The 20,642-nt window shown below is 45.3% G+C and overlaps 1 protein-coding gene across 1 annotated transcript in view; it reads left to right on the top strand.

The window, feature by feature from the left end:
• The window catches only part of DLST (dihydrolipoamide S-succinyltransferase), a 39,836-nt gene that overhangs the window by 17,042 nt on the left and 2,152 nt on the right, over positions 1–20,642 (top strand). The window contains exons 9-14 of the mRNA XM_085895876.1: positions 4,031–4,116; positions 4,626–4,723; positions 5,269–5,399; positions 10,455–10,528; positions 11,474–11,557; positions 11,810–11,977. Of these exons, the coding sequence (XP_085752002.1) occupies positions 4,031–4,116; positions 4,626–4,723; positions 5,269–5,399; positions 10,455–10,528; positions 11,474–11,557; positions 11,810–11,977 (641 nt within the window). The remainder of the gene's footprint in view (positions 1–4,030; positions 4,117–4,625; positions 4,724–5,268; positions 5,400–10,454; positions 10,529–11,473; positions 11,558–11,809; positions 11,978–20,642) is intronic.

Below are 20,642 nucleotides of genomic sequence, written 5' to 3'. Positions count from 1 at the left end.
TGTCGACAAAGTATGGGATTGGTTGACCTGATGAACGTGGCCTCCGTCGCACGAAGGTGAGCTAAAGTGCGTCCTCCACTCAGGATTTTAAACCAGCCAACACTATCTTGCTCTGCACACTGAGGTTTACTCAGTAAATGGTAACCAATTGTAGAGGCATAGGGAATAGTTGTCATACTGTGTACATTCTTACAAGCCCGAGTTTGTTATCTCTGTTCGGTTGACTGACCCCGTCTGGTCCTCAAAGGGACGTGTTGTTCGATGCGATCCTTCAATCTCAAAAGATGATTGTGTAAGAAGTAGCACCCCAATTCCAGACTTGTTCGTCTGAAATGCCTTCCACGCAGGGGGTGCTTTATCTGTCCGCACATCAGTGTGAAGTACATTTGAGACGACACTTTAATCTGGGCTTAGAACAAGTGGGGAATTATGTTGTATTCAGCGGTATGGTTGTCTCGAGGTGGCATGCTGTTATAGCAGAAGACCAAGTTGTTGTAACCGGTGTTTGTACTGTTTTATCAATTTCCTTTATGATGTAAATTGTTTTCATCCCTCTTAGGAAGTTGAAAGGTTTCCACCTGTGAAGAAAATGAAATATTTTTCAACATGGCTGAGAGTTTGCTCGTGATTTTGGTGCATTTTTCAACTGCATGGCCACACTATCAACCGGCATTGTCTGATTTACACGCACTTTTTTAGGTGCTTGCCAGCTTTTCTGTTTTTTGGAGACTCATGCTTATAAACTGGAGCAAGTATTCCTTAAATCGCTTTTTGACCCCCCTGAACCTCATGATAACGTGCTTGGAACTGCTTATGGTCCTTTGGATTGGTGGAAATACCCGCAGCTGTCATATTGCATCACCTTTCGAGACTTGCAGATATGCTTCCGTGGCTGCACTAAACAACGGGAGATTGACCACACATACCTTGCAATTTTCTCCCCTCATTAACCCATCAGCCACCTTTCCGTTTTTGGTATATTGCTGTTTCTTACCCAGTTTTCCTTTTCCTGTTCTTTCAGCTCCCTCATCTTGCTCTTATTGTTCTTCCAAGCGTCCCTCCAACCTGCTATTGGGTTTCCCTGCTTTCACGATGTTCTTTCTATTCTGTGTTCTAGCTCTTCCTCCAGCCTCAACCCTTCAAAAACAAAATTTACTCCAAAACTCACCAACAAAAAAAAAAACTCCGTCTAGATTGTACCGCAATGTCTTTTCACCTCTCCCCAAATAAAACTGCTGCTTCCACCCACATCTTGTTACCACAGCTGCCCTTTTCCAGTACGTCTCCAACTCCAAATCACCAGCTGTTGCCAGCACGTCCCCTTAAATTTTCCATCACTGTGCTCCTCCGATAGTCACTCTTTAAATCGGTTTACCGATCACATGGTCTGGCTCGAGCAACAGTGAGTTTGAACGGGCCTCGGGGAGATGATGTGAAAATGCATGTGGGAATGTTCACCTCATCCTGAGGCAGGCAGTTATAGTGCTTGCTGTCGTCTATCTTGCACTTACCCTGTGTGGCTAAATAATCTCATCTTCATATTAAATAAAACACATCATTGAACTCACTTCACACCCAAAAGCACAAAAATCCCTTTTCGTACTATCTCATTCATGAAAATTTACAGTAGGACACCTTTCAATCGTACGGACGCGTTCCTCTGGATCGCGCGATTGGCCGATACGCGATGCAGATGCAATAGCATCCAACTTTTGCAACAGGGTTCTGTTCCACACGGCCTTGTCTCCTTTCGACAGTGTATATTACTTGGACCATAATGATACTTTAATTGATGTTTTTATACTCTCACACAAATAGATTAGAATGGCACTTGGTGGAGAGCATGCATACCTCCACCAGGCCGAACTGTGTACATTTTGTATCCCACTGATGGGCCGAATCTGCATCTGCACCTTCGAATTGGCTCGTTCTTGTCACTGACCCAAATTGTCCCAAGTTTTGTCATGATCCGTCCACAGCATTTTCAGATGTCGTGCTATTTCTCGTTTTTGGCCCATCTCTCAATGGTGAAGAATCGCTTGTAAATTAAACAAATTCTCGGATCCGGATCCGACTGTTCACCAAAATCAAATTGCTTCGTCCTTATCACACACACACCAAGTTTTGTCCGAATCCGTCCATAACTTTTTTGAGAAATCCTGCCCACAGACAGACAGGGATGAAAACATAACCTCCGTTCACCTTCGGTGGCGGAGGTAACAATAATGTACAGCAATAAAATTATTAAATAATGGTACAACATGGGAGTAATCATCAGCCTTAATACATGACTGTTAAAAGTGCATTGCATTGTCGCTCACACGCAGCTGGCTGCCTTGCATCCGCTTGCAGGAATTGGAATGTAAAATGAAAATTGAATTTTACACTTTAAATCGAATGATTTAGCAAAACAGTTTGAATTTGGAAAAGGATTCAGTTCCGTTTCATCACGAAGAATATGTCTGAGACATCTGTCTGACTGCGCTCCACTTGAAGAAGATTCGGTGACGTCACTGCACTTCACGAGATGGTAAGGTGGAAGAAAGGACACGGTGTCTTGCGGATTATTGGGTCGCCCGGGATAGTCACGCGTGCACAAGCGCCATGGGATGGACAGGTCCGCGCATGATGTTACTCATTCGATCGATGTGAAAATGTTCCAAACTTGTTTTTGATGCGATGTAGAGATTCCCGATCGAGCCATGTCCAACTGTATTGTCCAATATTCTTTCAGATTTGTGTTAGCACATATAAGAGCCGCCGCCGGGACGCGATTCACACCCAATATGATTATCGGCACACGAGCGCCGAGCACGGTCATCTGGAGAAACTTGAGAGGATAAAAGCTCCGGCTTGATGCTTCGGCCACCATTTCCTCTGTTTGGAAATTTCCACCATATTTCCTCTCGGCTCGTTTGAAGGTGCTTGCCCTCAACAATGTGGGTGCTTGGGAGTGGGGGGTTTATGAGAATCGCCTTGCGCATTGCTTGCACAACCCTTTTAATGATCTCTTTCATTGAACTCTATCTGTCACCTTTCATCGTGCATTTGTATTTCCTTACAAGGTTGATCCAAGCGTATGGTTAATTATTTGCTAATTTGTTAAAAAAAAAAATAAACAACAATAAGTGTTCCGTTTGGTTATAAGTGTTGCTTTATTTGAATGCATTCCTGTTTCTGCTTCGTCTGGGTTTGGAGTTTTCTGGATGTGCAATGTGCATTCTGGATGCTTAACTAATGCAAGAGAGACTGTTACCTGCACTATTCCAGGTTGCTGCTTAACTTCCTGTATGTTGTGGTCTCGTGATTATCCTTGGACTAGAATGTATGCTTAGGGTTAGTGGTTGAGGATTTCATTGGTCGTGTGGTTGGAAACACTCTACCCTGTTTGTTTTTTTTGTATGCAAAAATCTCGGCTTGGGGAAGAGTGAGTCAATTGAGGATAGAAGGGTCACGTATCGACAGTCGTGGAATGGGGCAACAGGCATACTCGATCAAGGGAAGGAACGAACCAGAAATGGACATGAAAAGAGGAGAGGAAAAACGATGGCAACCTGAAATTAAGATTAAGGAGGTGGGTTGGAGAATGCCCTGAGATTGGTGGTGCACTGCTTGTGTCAACTTGAATCCCCGGAAGGAGGAGTGCGATTGAACTTGCTCGGGGAGATGGTCCACAGGCTGGAAGAAGGAAGAAGAGGTGAGCAGCAAGCCTGGACTTTGGGAGTTTAACCAGGGTGGCGTTACCGGAATACTGTGTGCATCCTGGAGGGGGTCTGGGCAGTGTCTGAGGGCTTGAAGAGCGGAGGGAGCAAGGCCAAAAGAGGGGTGGTAGAAATTTTAGGCCATCAACCAGCCTGTGGTTGGAAGAGCAACGGGCTTGTACATCCGCTGCTGTTACCAAAACCTGTGCAGTTGTCCACATTTTGACCGTTGTTACCGTGCAATTTGGCAATTGTTTAAAAAGGCTCGTGCAGAAACGGCACCTCATGAAATGTCATCGATGTAATTTCCTTTTTAAATCCTCTGACAGTCGCTGACATCAAGGTGACGCCAGGGGCTTCGGCATCGGTGATTGCCTCTGACTTGGCGGTCGTGGGTTCCCGCTCGGAGCACCGCGTGAGTCATTACTTCAAGCTTTCCCAGCCTCCGCTTGCCTTGTAATTTTTCTTTTTGCAGATTGCCACAAACATGAGATGCATTCAAGTTGTCCATCATTACTATAATAATTATAACGAGCAAACTGCCTTGCTATAATTGGTCTTTCACTGAAATCTTAAATGTTCAATTCTTCTTTTGGAGTTCAATTGGCATCCACTGGGTTTTGTCTACATTTTAGAATAGCAATTGCATCTCATGGAATGGTAAATGGGACAACTATTACTGTTTTTAAAGAGTTTTGGAAGATTTAAGTCGTATTTATTTACTCCTTTTGGTTTGTGTTTCTGATTTGTTTTCCATCTTTGATGTACTTTTAAAATGTGAATTTGCAAACTTTGTGCCATGTGTTGTTTAAAAAAAAAAAAAAAAATCCTGTTTTTGCACAAGTTTAGAGTCGAGAAATGTAAAAATGTATGAAGCAAGATTATGTAGATTGTGCAATCCTCTGCAACTTGTTATTTTGTCAGGTGCGGATGTCCAGAATGCGGCAGCGGACAGCGCAACGTTTAAAGGAAGCACAGAACACTTGTGCTTTGCTAACAACCTTCAACGAGTTGGACATGAGGTTGGTGGTGTGTGATCCTCTGAGGAGGTTGAAAGCTACCTTGCTGCTGTTTCAGAGTAGAACAAATGTCAAGGTTTAGTTTACGTGTGTCTGGTTTGTTTATCTTCCTCACACCGTTAGGCACGTAAGTGTACTCGACTGAGTGCGCAGGAATTTGTAATGTGTTCAGGGTGCTGGAAATAGCTGCCCTACATCAGAAAGGACACCGTAGACACCCCTAATGCCCACCAACCCATGCGATGCACAGTTTAATATCCATCCGAGGAACGGTACACACATTGATGCCTCTTCCAGCCTGTGAAACGCCAGCATGGCAGTTTATAGCTGGGATGAGATTCAAACCCAGGCAACACAGCTCAGAGGGGATTGTGCATACCTCCTGTTAACCCTCTTGGTTTACATATAGTTGGCCACAGATTTTGAGTCGATTATGATGTTCATAGCAGGAAGAATATTTTGGGATGTTGGGTTCATCTCAACATGTTCAGCAACGGTGTGTAGTTATTGAGAATTGAGCAACTCCTGCGATGCCTGACTTCTTGCAGCAGTGTGATGGAGATGCGCAGTCGCTATAAAGATACGTTCTTGAAGAAGCATGGCATCAAGCTGGGTTTCATGTCTGCATTCGTTCATGCCTCCTGCTACGCCCTGCAGCATGAACCTGTTGTTAATGCAGGTGAGATTTTTATGTTGGCAGCATGAATGACTATGGCTAACAAAAAAAAAAAAAGGAAATTGTTTGTTTTGCAAGTTAGCTAGTTTGTAGCCAGTAATTATTGGTCTCCAGTTTAAATCTAGTTTGCTTGGTTTAGGTGTAACACTTATTAGGAATCCTTTGATAAGCGATTTTTAACTTTCCACGTATTCAGAATTATTCTCACCGCCAGCAAGATTGTGAAAATGAGGGGGTTCAGGAAATCGGGAGTGGTTAGAGGGGATTAAACCTTTTTTTAATGCCAAATTCAGTACTACAATTGTGCAATTCGACCAACATTCTGTAATCTCTCATCATTTGACCTCCTCTCATCTTCCTCATTATTGACAGGCCAGATTAGATCTGTGACTTGCTTGTAGGTTCCATGTAACCCTGCACTTACCAGTTTCATGGCCAGGTTGTCAGTGACTAAACCATCTCCCTCACCAGGTTTCCTGGTGAGGAGGGTGTGTGGATGCGGACACCCAGCAGGATTAAAATCAAAACCTGTCAAAGGGCAGAGGAGTTCCGAGCGAGCCAACGGCCATCCGTATTTGGTGCCCAAATGTGTCTGTGGACGTCCTGCTGCATTTGGGTTACTTTTTTTTTCTTCCAGGGTTTCATTGCAAAGTCCTCTTGGACATCTTGTGGAGCAACAAAGAATGAATACTTTACTGGGGAGGGGTAAAGCGACTTTAAGGCCATTCTGAAGGTCATCAGACCTTCATGCCCTGAGATTGGTATTCAAGCTCATCGCTTGTGAGTCAAGCTCATCGCTGGACTTGGTATTCCAACGCTGGCGGTGTGGCAAAGGAGATTGACCATGTCCTCATTGATGGTCGCTGGAGGATGAACCAGAACTGCAGGGTGTACTGGAGTGCTCAGTTCCTCAATACTGACCACCAGCTTGTTGTCGCAACTCTGAAGTTGCACCTTAAATCCAGGAGAATGGTACCATCCCAGGCTTGGCTGGATGTTTGCAAGCTCAACGATGAGAGGGTAGCTGAGGAGTTTGCGAACAAGCTGAGTGGAGATTTGGGGGGTCTGGGTGCTTTGGGGGGGGGGGGGGTCTGGGTGCTTTGGGAGGTCCTGAAGAGTTGTGGAGTCTCTTCAAGACCACCGTCCTTGATGTTGCCGGTGAATGTCTTGGAATTCACAGTCGGGCAAAGAAGAATTTTGTCTCTCAAGAGACACTGGATACCTTGACCAGAGTCGCAGGGCCAGGCTGAATGGCAGAGCTGAGCTGTTCAGGGAGCTGAGGCATAAAACTGTACGTGCGCTAATGGTGGACAAGGAGGCCTATGTACGAGGAATCTGTGAGGGGGTAGAGCATCACCTGTGGTCAAGGGATTCTCATCCTGCTTACAGGGGAATTCGCGCATTGCCTTCATCCAAGCCCATCCCTCGGTGTACTGAAGTTAGAGCAGAGGGTGGTCGGCTCTTGACAGAGGAGTCCGACGTGAAGGCCCGCTGGGCCGGTTACTTTGAGCGGTTGTACCAGGCTGATCCACCAGCTGTCGAGTTGGACGTCAGGGGTGTTACAATCCCTGTTGCTGATCCTCCAATCAACTGTGGTCCACCTTCGCTTGTGGAAACACAGGCTGCGGGAAATGGGGTAAAGCTGCAGGGATCTGTGGCATCCATGCTGAACTTCTCAAGGCTGGTGGAAATGCTGCACTCGGGTCGTTGCATGCAGTTCTTTGCTCTGCCTGGAACACAGGCATCATCCCAACTGACTGGAAGAGGGGCCTTGTTGTCCCTCTCTGGAAAGGGAAGGGTAATTGCCAAGACTGCAACAACTACCGAGGGATGCCGCTGCTCTCAGTGCCGGGCAATGTCTTTGATCGGAGAATTCTTGATAGGGTTTGCCACCATCTGCTTGAGCACCAGCGTCCAGAGCAGTCAAGCTTTACAGTTTACACCAAAGAGGTCAACGATTGACCGTATCCTTACTCTTTGGGTCCTCACCGAACGCAGATGAGAGTTTTGGCAGGGGCTGCTTGCAGCCAATGTTGATCTCTGTAAAGCGTTCGTTTCAGTGAATTGGGATGCCCTCTGGAGGATTCTTGGTCTTCGTGGGGTGCCACCAAAACTGATCCATCTGATGTCTGAACTCTACTCTGGTACTGAGAGTGCTGTGAGATGTGGTGGTTCCATCTCTGACTTATTTCCAGTTATTGGAGTTCATCAGGGGTGTGTACTGGCCCCCACACTTTTCAGCACTTGTATGGACTGGATTCTCGGGAGGATGTCAGAGAGATCAAGCTGCGGTGCATCGTTTGGGAATGTCAAGATCTCTGACCTTGATTTCGCAGATGATGCAGTCATCTTTGCGGAGACTTTACATATCCTTTCAGGGGCCCTCGAGGTGCTGAATGAGGAGTCGGAGCCGCTGGGATTACGGGTTTCCTGGGTCAAAACTAATATGTAGGCTTTCAATGACATCTTGGATGCTGCTGTCCTGTCTGTGCCTGTTTGTGGTGAGGATGTTGAGGTCGTGGAGAGATTCACTTACCTTGGCAGTGATATTCATGTCTCTGCTGGCTGTGAGTCAGAGGTCAATCGACATCTGGGTCAGGCCTGGGGAGTCATGGATTCACTGGATAATGGGGTGTGGCGCTGCCGGTACCTGTGCGGGAGGACGAAAGTTCGAGTCTTTAGGTCCTTGGTGCTTCCAGTCTTGCTCTATGGATGCGAGACTTGGACTCTGACCAAGGATCTGAAATGGAGACTTAATTCCTTTGGTACCAGGTCTCTTGGGAGAATCCTTGGCTATCGCTGGTTGGACTTTGTGTCCAACAAGCGGTTGCTGAGAGAGACTCAAATGAGATTTGTTACCTGCATTGTCCGTGAGCGTCAGCTGCGGCTGTATGGACATGTGGCTCGTTTTGCTGATGCTGATCCTGCTCACCAGATTCTCTCAGCGAGGGAGTCTCGTGAGTGGAGGAGGCCAAATGGGCCGACCACGTGCCTCGTGGTTGCAGCAGGTTGATCGGCATCTCAAGGAGATGGGGATGGGCCAGGCATCTGCTTGGGGGATGGCCAGACGGAAGCCCCTGGAGTACTGGCGGAAAGTGGACGCAGCGACGCGCTGCTCTGGCACATGCTCCCATACCTGACCTGACTTGAAGGTCATCACACATCCCTTCTTAACGCAATAATTTGCATCGAATTATAAAGAAATCAACTTCGCAGAATGGTTGGACATTACAACCAATGGGAAAAATTGCGTGCTGATCACCTCCAATCCCCTAAAATTCAGGTTTGCTGATCATCTCCAGTCCCCCAAAATTCAGGCTCGCTGATCACCTCCAGTCCCCCAAAATTCAGGCTCGCTGATCACCTCCAGTCCCCCAAAATTCAGGCTCGCTGATCACCTCCAGTCCCCCAAAATTCAGGCTCGCTGATCACCTCCAGTCCCCCAAAATTCAGGCTCGCTGATCATCTCGAATCCCCCAAAATATTCAGGCTCGCTGATCCCCTCCAGTCCCATAAGATTCAGGCTCGCTGATCCCCTCCAGTCCCATAAGATTCAGGCTCGCTGATCATCTCCAGTCCCCTAAAATTCAGGCTCGCTGATCATCTCAAATCCCCCAAAATATACGGGCTCGCTGATCACCTCCAGTCCCATAAAATTCAGGCTCGCTGATCACATCCAGTCCCCTAAAATTCAGGCTCGCTGATCATCTCGAATCCCCCAAAAGATTCAGGCTTGCTGATCACCTCCAGTCCCAAAATATTCAGGCTTGCTGATCACCTCCAGTCCCCCAAAATTCAGGCTCGCTGATCATCTCCAGTCCCATAAAATTCAGGCTCGCTGATCATCCCCAGTCCCATAAAATTCAGGCTCGCTGATCACCTCCAATCCCCTAAAATTCAGGCTTGCTGATCACCTCCAGTCCCCCAAAATTCAGGCTCGCTGATCATCTTCAGTCCCATAAAATTCAGGCTCGCTGATCACCTCTCATCCCATAAAATGCAGGCTCGCTGATCATCCCCAGTCCCATAAAATTCAGGCTCGCTGATCACCTCCAATCCCCTAAAATTCAGGCTCGCTGATCATCTCTAATCCCCCAAAATATTCAGGCTCGCTGATCCCCTCCAGTCCCATAAGATTCAGGCTCGCTAATCATCTCCAGTCCCCTAAAATTCAGGCTCGCTGATCATCTCGAATCCCCCAAAATATTCAGGCTCGCTGATCCCCTCCAGTCCCATAAGATTCAGGCTCGCTGATCATCTCCAGTCCCCTAAAATTCAGGCTCGCTGATCATCTCGAATCCCCCAAAATATTCAGGCTTGCTGATCACCTCCAGTCCCAAAATATTCAGGCTCGCTGATCACCTCCAGTCCCCTAAAATTCAGGCTCGCTGATCATCTTGAATCCCCCAAAATATTCAGGCTCGCTGATCACCCCCAGTCCCATAAAATTCAGGCTCGCTGATCACCCCCAGTCCCCTAAAATCCAGGCTCGCTGCATTGGGTAATCCAAGCATTTAGAAAGCTTCCTTTTGTTTTGTTTTCTCTCCCTCCCCCACCCCTCCTGCTTGTCGAATCACCTTTCTGAGACTGTTTAAACCCTGCTTTTCTTCCAGGTCTTCAATCATGCAGTGTACAGCCACCATCTCATATTCTTCCCCCCAACTCTTCCCTATCCACATTAGCCTAACCTATCCCAACACACTTACTTTCAGGTTACCGTTTACCCCCCTCCTCTTTCCCTGTTTATTCCTTCCTTTGCTTGATGTGTCCATGTGTGCTCCTACTGTCCCATTGTCAGTATCTTTTAATGTATGACAGTGGGACATGAGGACTACACTTGGACACACCAAGTAAGGGAATGAAAGTTTTCCCCTTTATTTTTTATTTTTTTATTTTTTTTTTTAAAACGCCACCTTAGAACCATCTTGCATTCACCTGGTGACGAGTAATATTTTTTGTTGTTGAGTGAGGGGTTCATTAGATTGTATTTGCAACATTAGTATTACAGAATGAGTCATCATTGTATTGTTTAACCCCCTCCCTTACCCATACACACAGTAATTGATGATGAATCAAAAGAGATTGTTTACCGAGACTACGTCGACATCAGCATTGCAGTGGCAACACCCAAAGTAAGTGGTTAGAATCCTGGTGAGTATGCATGAGTATGCTTGGCTATGATGCAAACTCGGGCCATGACATCAGTTGTGTATTTCTGTACCAGTGTCTATCTCTCCAAAATTGCCCAATGCAGTGTTACGTCTCTGCAGCCGAAGGCACCGGGCGGAGGCATTGTCTTTGAGTTGTCTGTGCATCCCTCCATGTGTGCGTATCTCATTTCCATTACTGCCACAACTTGTGAGCCGCTGAAGGGTTTCCAAACAAACTTGGTACAAGTGTGGACTGCGATACAACGATCAACTGAATTCAATTTTGGGTTAAGCAGGTCAAGGTGTCCTTTGAAAATCATGTTCCAGATCAAAACTCAATTTAGAAGCATCTGATGTTTTCTCTCTTCGACTTATCTCTCTTCTCTCCAGCACTTTCTCTCATGTGACCTTTAATTGAGATCACACAGAACATTGGATCGACATCTAATGTGGGCAGAGGCATATCTCTTGATGCATTCGCTTCAAATTCTATTTTCAAGTTCATAATGTCATGTAACTAACGTTTGGAGCATTATCCATGATGATCTGACTAGCTGAGTTGACATTTTACCTGGATGCTTTCATTTGGCAGGCCAGCGTACTTAGAAGGTAGCTTTGGTCAGAAAGCAACAAATGAAAAAGGATTGCTTGTGTGTCCATTCATGGCTTAGTGGATTTTTTTTTTCCACTAAGCCAAGTATGTACACAAGCAATTTCGTCATGAGACGGGTTAGTTTTTACTCTACTGGTCTGCTTGTCCTGGCAGCAACTTGCATTAATACAAGAAGAATATCAGTCAATAAAAACTAACAACGCATTTGGTTTATAAGTCAGGGTGAAGTGCCTCTGAGGGATGATGGATGACCACCTCTAAAGCAAAAGTAACATTGGGCTTAAGATTTATATCTCCTCTCTCTCTCCACGCAGGGTTTGACAGTGCCCGTGATTCGAAATGTGGAAACGATGGATTACGCTGGCATTGAGAAAGCCATTCACGAGCTTGGAGAAAAGGTGAAATGGTAGTTCTGGCTTATTTTCACTCATCAATCTTTTATTTATATTTATATATATATATATATATATATATATATATATATATATATATATATATATATATATATATATATATATATATATATATATATTTTCTCCCTTCATTACAACATATGGAAGTGAATCATGACTATGTTAAGGTTTGTCTGGTTAGCAAAACTGCAGATGGTGTACAGCCTGAAGAGGTACTTGATGTCATTGTGATTGCAGGCAAGAAAGGGGGAGCTTGCAATTGAGGATATGGATGGAGGAACGTTCACAATTAGCAATGGTGGTGTCTTCGGCTCCTTGTATGGCACGCCCATCGTCAACCCTCCACAATCCGCAATCCTAGGCATGCATGCCATCAAGGAACGGCCTGTGGTAATCAATGGCAAGGTGGGTTTTGCTCAGTTTGTGTTGCTTTGACATCTTTAGTTGGTGCAAAAAATTAAAAAAATTATCATGCTGGGCAACATGTGGAAGTTGCATGGATATATATATATATATATATATATATATATATATATATATATATATATATATATATATATATATATATATATATATATTGTTACGAACTTCGGCCCGCCCGGAGTGCGATCGGCCACGTAACTCGAATCGCGACCGCGTCGCCCACCGGAAAGGACAATTCAGTCGTGACCCTCCTTGGAACTACCGCCAGGAGCTAGTCACGGGTGGGTCTTTTGACCACACCACAATCGTGCCAATCGGCCACCCGCGCAGGATAGGGTTGTTCGCCAAACTTGACCTACCTAAGTACCTGCGCGGGTAGTTAACCGGGCGATCGTACCTCGTCGCTGGCCGGCCAAGGACACGAACCGCTTAAGCGGTCTGTTCCGTGCTTCAGTGATAACTCAGCGGTGTTATCGCCGGCCCTGACGGACGTGATTATTTACTGGGTGCTTACACCCCTCCAACCAATTCCTTCCATGATGCAAGATGGAACTTTCAAACAAAGGAAAGGACTCAACGAAACGGGGAACAGTTCACCAAGCACATTTATTGCACGCTCAGACAAGCACGTATTTTACAGCCATACAGTAATTCAGTCATGTATACAGTGAAAGCAAGCAAAGGCAGAGTTACAACCGAATACGAGCAATGAGAATGTACATGCACAGTCACTTACCCAGGTCTACTTTACAAGACGGCACCAACACATGCACTTACACAAAAGCAAAGGAAAAAGCCACCCTCAAAGGCAAGGGTGGCGGACAGGTCCGTGGACCAAATGTGCGTGGAACCTGGATGAGTGGCCAGGTCCACGAGACCGAAGGGTCTTAACCGTGCCCTCGTGGCGCGATGGCGGGCAAGCCGCGATGTCAGCGTAGCTGAGCCTGGCTTCGTGCCCCTGTCGTGGCCGGTGAGCTCTCTCCGGCGTTTGGCCCCCGTCTGCCTTTCCCGTCCGCCTCGAGCTCCGTCTCCCGACTCTGCCCCACCGACACTGCCGCACCGCCACTGCGCCGTCTGCCTCTTCGAGCTCCGTCCGGTTCTCCGACCCCTCCAGACTGCCACTCCACCGACTCCAGACTTGACTGCCATCTCCACCGACTGCTTGACTGCTGACACTGCCGCTTGACTGCCGTCTCCAGACCCGACTTGACTGCCCCACCGACACGACACTCGACTTGACTGCCGCTTGACTGCCCCGACTTGACTGCCGCTTGACTGCCACACTGCCGCGAGCTGCGTTGTGCTCGCGCTTATATAGGCCGGGGGAGGAGCGTATATGCAAATTTGTGGATCACAGCGGGTTCGGAGGCGGGGCTACACCACCTGATGCTCAGCCATTGGATGGATGAAAAGTGGGCGTGAATCATTCCTGATCCGTTTTTCGAGGTGAAAGGAACCCATTCACAACCCATGGCACGACGTTTGGTAGAAAGGCGAAGGTGGTGGGAGTTTGCTGTGATTGTTTGGGAAGGGTGTTGTGGTGGCGATTTGGTTGTTGGCGGGCGTCGTTTGAGAATGGCGGTGAAGCGATGTTTGCGGGGTGGAGTTGTAGAGGTAAAGAGGCCGAAGGTGGTGGTGGTTTGGTGTAGTTGTTTGGGGGCGTTGTTGGTGGTGGCGATTTGGTTGTTGGGGGATGATTGATCCAAAATAACGACAGCAAAAGAAAAACGGCTATCTCAAAGGATCGCAGCCCTGTGAACACGGAAATTCCCTCCAAACAACGGTGGGGAAATCTAACTGCACAATTACTTATCGTCATAACTGATCTAAGGACCCTTCGTGGTGTACAGTCAACCCCCGCTTCATCGCGGTTCACCTATCGCACCCCCGGTTCATCGTGGGTTTTCCCTTGGAACGTAACTAATTTTTTCTGCGGATTCCCCCGGTACATCGCGGTAATAATATATAAAATATAAATTATTTAAGCAATAAATTATAACGCGTGGTGCTCAACCAGTTATACAACGCACGAGACAAAGTTTTGCTTGTGAACTTCGAATATTTTCTACGTTTTTTTCTCCAAGCCCCACGAAGCCGCCCAAACGCCCTGCACCTTCTAAGGCTTCTGGCAAGGAACCGAAGCGCCAGAGGAAGGTCCTGGGACGCTCCAGGAGAAGGTTAAGGTAAAGCTGCTCGATATATGCTTCGGGAAGGAAAAAGGTTTGCCGCCGTTGGACGAGCATTGTTCATACCCAGCACCTCAAAACCGACCAGACCAGACTAGTCGATCTCCGGCACCTCAAACCCAATCACTGCCAAACCGACCAGACCAGACTAGTCGATCTCCGGCACCTCAAACCCAATCACTGCCAAACCGACCAGACCAGACTAGTCGATATCAGGCACCTCAAACCCAATCACTCCCCAACCGACCAGACCAGACGAGTCGATTTTTTTTTGGGGGGAGGCATCCATTCATCGCGGATTTTCACTTAGCGTGGGGAGGTTTGGAACGTAACCCCCGCGAGAAACGGGGGATTACTGTATTGCGAATTTCCACAGCCGTAACAATATATACCATATGCTGTATATACTAGCGGGGTGTGCGTAAACATATAAGCATACGAATCGTGTTTTCCCCATTGTCTCGGGTTGCTCACCTGTATTTGATTTTCCATTTATTTATATTTTCACTTACGGATGCTTTCCGACGGTACTGTTTTTTGGGGGGTTTTTTTGAATTTTTTTGTCCTGGTGTAACACTTCAATGTGTCCGTCGGCACACAATTACCGTACTTCCCTATTGTCTCGGGTCACTCACCTGCATTTATTCATTTATTTATATTTTCATTTATGGATGTTGTCCGATGATTGATTTTATTATTTTTAATTTTTTTCTGGTGTATTGGCTTCAATGTCCGGTGGCATGCAAAATTTCAGTTTTCTACGTCACCCGGATGGCACCAATCTTTAATGTCAGTCAGTCAGTGGTTTGAAAGAGCTATGTATGTATGTATATGTATATGTATATATATATATATATATATATATATATATATATATATATATATATATATATATATATATATATATATATATATATATACATATATATATACATATATACATATATATATATATATATATATATATATACATATATACATATATACATATATATATATATATATATATATATATATATATATATATATATATATATATATATATATATATATATATATATATATATGAGTGAGGCAAAACCTCCGATCCCCGTACTCCATGTAACATACAGGTAGTGGACAAACAAAATGGAAACGCCAATATAAAGTCACTTAAAAGAACATTGGGCCACCATGTGCAGCCAGGACTGCATGGATGTGCTGTGGCATGGAGTGCACCAGCATCTGGAGATCTGCAGGAGGGAATGTGCAGCACCATTCTTTCACAAGAAAGTCAATCACAGTGGTGAAACTCTTCCACATGAAAATGGAAATCCATATTTTTGTGACGACCCATGCAAAGGCTTCTGTATTTTCGTCGTCAGACAGACATGCTGCGATTCTATCGGTAATTGAGGTGATATTCCAATATTCTGATTCATGATTCATTTCTTAACCCATTTCATCTGGATGAGGTGCAATGCTCACACCTCATGACCACAATTATTTGAATTGCTACCATGGTATTTTTTTTTATGAGGTATTTTTGTAGAAGTTAGCCAGGTACAAAAGCTTGCAAAGGCATTGCCCTGATCAGATATCTGTGAATATGGAAATAGCATCCATTGTTGGATTTTTGCCATCGCCATTCCCTCCGATATGAACGTCATGGAAAATACCAAAGTACCGTCTTTACATTGCATCCATTGGGACCATACTCTGTACAGAGCGTCGGTGCTGCCGAAGCAGTTTCCTGGGCGATTGGGCACAATCCTGGACGGGTCGCCACTCCGACGAAGGATACACAAACGGCTCAATCATCCCAGCAAGCTGGTACCCATTTTGCTAACCTCAGAAGCATGATAGGCTGAGTCAACCCCACCTGATATTAATTCAAAGGAGAGCGGGATTTGAACTCAGGACCCCAGGATCCCAAGCCCGCCACCATAACCATTAAGCCAACACCAGGTGCATGGTCTTTACATTGCATGAAGTCGATGCAATTCTGCTCCACACAAATACAAATCCTGATAATTCATGTCTTTGGGGCACAATGAAGTTTATGGCCACATCAATATGAGACCAATAAATCTTAACAAGGAACTTTTATGTAGGAGGCCATTTGGTGCATCGTGCATGTGCTGCACCACCACCACTCCATTAAATAAATCCCTAATTCGATTCAGTTTCCGTTTTATTCAAATGAGACATCCATGACAAAAGTCTGAAGACTTAAAAGTCAAGTTTATAATGTAAAAAATAAATTACAAAGACATGCTATGAATATAAACTACACTTGACAAGTTATAAAAAAACACTTGATTGAATAGTATTAATTTACACGTAACAATTTCAAAGTAGTAATATAACATTACGTGACACGCACCGGTGCACAAACTTCCGTGCATCCGCCAACAGGCTGGGGGTGGTCACGTGACCCTCGGGGGTTGCTTTGTGTTTCTGAAGTACCTCATTCTCAACTAGTTGCCCTTTTGGTAAGGACCTATCTAAATAGGAGAATGCCAGCAATGCATCTGGTGATCTCTGTTGGTAATCAAGGTCCCCGTACAACAAGCCAAGCAGCGCCTTCTTACAAGTTTGCCTGGGGTGGTTGAAAATCCATTCCCTGGCATCGGAAGCAGCCGCCTTAAGTTACTTGGCGATGGGCGTACGACCACTGAGAATTGCGGTGCAAACAAGCCACCAGGCCTGGTGTTCAATGGAGAAACGGACCATGCGGCCCCCATGAAGATGCATGTCAACAGTTACCCGCCGTAGCTGTTCGAGCTGTGAGAATCGATTATGAACAACCATCAATTAAATTGATGTAGGTTCGGTGCCAATGTCGTTCTGTGTGATATTTTTGCCTTCAGACCTGGTGGAGGAGAGCAGGGAGGAGTATCTGAAGGATTTTGGGAAGCCCCCCCCCTCCGAGCGGCAGATGAATCAAGGTGTTTGAGTCAAAGTACCTCGCTACATGTCAGGGGGACCCGCTCCCACAGGTTTGGTTGGATGACCCCTGTAAATTCCAGATAAAGTATTGTCATCGTGCACCATCCATCTCTGTCCGTCCGTCCGTCTATTTCAACTTCTCCAGCCAAACCGCTGGGCCGATCTGACTGAAATTTGGCAGCAACGTTTCACTCCTGACTGGTAACAGGGATTGCAAAGCTCATTCTGGCCATGTGACTTGAAGTAGGCCAAAATGGCCAACTTATTAAATTTCTTCAAAAATTTTTTCTTCTCCAGACCCACCTGTCAGAATGCCACCAAATTTGGTTTGCAAAATTCAGCCAGGGTCCGGATAAATTGCGGAGGTCATGCCAGTCACGTGACCAACAGTGTGACAAAATGGCCACCTTGGTCAACTTTTGGGAAAACTGTGTAAATTCCTTCAAAAATCTTCCTCTCCAGACCCATCAGTCAAAATGCTACCAAATTTGGGTTACAACATTAGGCCAGGACCCAGATGAGCTTCAGGTCCAGTGGCCCTATTTTGATACATGACCCAAAGCATGCTGGGTTGTTATTTGCTTACTTAACACAAAGACTTAAGACTTAAGACAAAGACTTAACACAAAGACGTCTGTGTGGAAGCCGTTGTTTGGTGTTCCTCATTTACCCAGGTGTTCCCATTTTTTGTGAACTACCTCTACATTGTCATGAAGGATGGTATTCAGAAGTCAATCTTGTCACCTCTTGAACAGATCAGATTTCAGGTGGTCATACAATAAATACCACATGGTAAGTAGTTTTGCTGTTTTAACTTTTACCATTGTCCATTCCAACAAATCCATCATGTTTGTTGAAATAATTAAAATAAAAGGCTCCTTTTATATCACATTTTTGGCATTTAACTCCTACATGCAAAAGGTTCCTTTCCGGGTGTAATTTTCACACCAACTTTTATGAGCAAGCGAAGATATTCAGGGTATGAGAGTAGTCACTTAGTGACCCCTTGTCTATTAATCATTGTAGTCTGCAAATCCGTCTACAACTTCGCACGAGTCCTCAAGTGCATGAATCGCAGTCCTTGTTTGGATGGGTATTGAGAATTGACGATGATCTCTGCCAAAGTCGAGTGACTTCACAATAAAGCAGCAGTTGGTAGCAACTACCTGTGTCAAGCACCATTGTGATGGTCTCTCTTTCTTTACAAGATATAAAAGTAGTCCATAAATATCTGGAACGCCTCGAGTCCGAGAATATTGGACATTAACCAACAATGCTGTCCAAGTAGTGATTGGTGATTCCAACAATCAGTGTGCAGTGGGGATTGAGATAAATGAAGATGGCGAACTTGTAGAAGCCTGCGCAGAAATGAGCCACTTCTCTCTTCTATGTAACCTGAAGCTCCGTAGCTTTGGCCAGCTGATTGAATGTGGGTAGAACCACGACCTAGTTTTTGCAAGTATAAACCTCGCAAACCAAACTGAAAAGCTTGTCCTTGACCCCATCTCACATTTGCAAAACCTGCCCAATGGAATCAGGATTAATGCAGCAATTTCTTCTCTGTCTATGCTATTTTAGCTTCAAGAAGGCAAAGTTGAAAGCAGATCTGGAGAGAAGTATCCCCAAATATACAGCATCCACTCTGATTTGTAACTAATCTGAGCTTGTTTGATCCATAAGACTGCAAGAACGAAAGTTCCCCGAAGATGCTGCACCAAGTACATCTCAGGACTATCTCCTATAACCAGAGCTTTATGAAACCTCCATGCAGAAATAACACACGAAACCCCTTCATAAGACACTACAACAGCAGGGGAGGAGCTCATTGCTGCAATCTCAGAACGATCTGACTGACTGTAATTGGCAAGGTAAAGATCCCAACAGTACACGGTACTTCAAGCCACTTTGTCTTTTGTGCCATATTTGTAAGCTCTTTGGAAGTCTTTCAAAATTGGCTTCTCCCCCAAGTAGATCAGCGCCTCATTCCAGAACAGGCTGGTTTCGGACACTGCAAGTCGTGCACAAGCAGACGACTCTCTTTCACCCAGCACGTTTGAATAAGACCTGACAACTGGAGCTGTTTGTCGACCTGTCAGCAGCATATGAAAGGTTGACTAATGGTGGTCAAAATACCTGCCAACCATCATACACTTCTGCAAAAGGTCTTCAATACAACATCATACAAACCCTGATAGAGAATTCTTTGTGGAGCTGAGTGGAAAGTAAAGCTGATGGTACACACAATGCAATGGGCTACCCCAAGGGACCTGCACCTACATTTTTCAACATACAGTACACCAATAATTAATCAACCAGTTAATCCTAATACCAGAAGTTTCCTATACACAGATGATTTGTGTTGCTAATCAAAGCAGAAATTTGAAATCAAAACAGCCTGGATAGGGTGTCATTTGAGGTTGTCACCGTACTGTTTGCAATAACTTCTGGGCCAACCCAGACAATACACAGGTCAGCACCTTCCGTCTTGAGAACAGAGAAGCCAAATGAGAACTACACATTTAATGGTGTGGTAAGAAACTTAACCACCGTTTTGAGTCCCTCTGGACCACACACTTCACTATGAGGATTGTATTAACATATCCAAAACCAAAGTATGGTCTAGAAATAGCTTGTGAAAACTCGGCAACTTAAGATGGGGTGCTGATCCAAACTCCATCATGACAACTGCTTTATAATTAGAATTGTACTTCTCTGTCGGAGAGTCAGCCTGCCCAGCACGAGAACCGTCTACACGTCAATAAACTGAACCTGGTTCTCAACACTGCCAGGTTTTGCCTCACCAGCTGCCTTAAACCAACCAAGGTAAACGATCTGTCTACTCTCTGGAATTGCACCTCCATACAAACAAAGGACAGGCAGCAAGCTCCAGATAATCACCACCCAATGTTCCAACACTAACCTGTACACAATAAAATGAAATGGAAGGGGAGTTTCTTGCACTCCACCTATCTTGTGTCTCTTGTTGGTAGGAATTCTGGTAGAGTCAGTCACCAAGTCGACTTCAAACCAGATAAACTCCCCGATGGGGTCGAAGACTCATGGCCTACTTTGCGGCATCTTTACCACTTGAGAACTATTGTTGGTTGCTGCAGGGTGCTGGTGCAGAAGTGGAACTCCAATGACAGTGCTGGTAGCACAACATGTGACTGTGGCATGGAGCCACAGATTATGGAACACCATCCTCTGTGTACCCTTGCCTGGACCATGTAACCTTGCTCATCTACCCCCACACCAACAACATTAAAGCCAAAGGCATGCACAGAATTATGAAAGAGAAACTTGTGAAGATAGGAAACAAACGTACCAGCTGATGGTCAACATCACCATTCTCAGGATACCAATAAAATTAAAATGATTTTGTTTTTCTTTCACAAGAAGTTGATATATTGTACAGGGTCACGCCCCCCCCCCAAAAAAAAAACCCCACACCATTTGATATAAAATCCTCATTTATCACTCAAATGGCACAGATGACCTTGAATAGGCCAGGACAGACTGCTTAAATGATG

Source organism: Eptatretus burgeri, chromosome 9 (genome assembly GCF_056783735.1).
Source record: "Eptatretus burgeri isolate ZD-2024b chromosome 9, Ebu_testis_v1, whole genome shotgun sequence".
Classification (NCBI taxonomy): domain Eukaryota; kingdom Metazoa; phylum Chordata; class Myxini; order Myxiniformes; family Myxinidae; genus Eptatretus; species Eptatretus burgeri.
The sequence above is the reverse complement of the archived record's forward strand: the minus strand, read 5'-3'. Positions and strand labels throughout refer to the sequence as shown.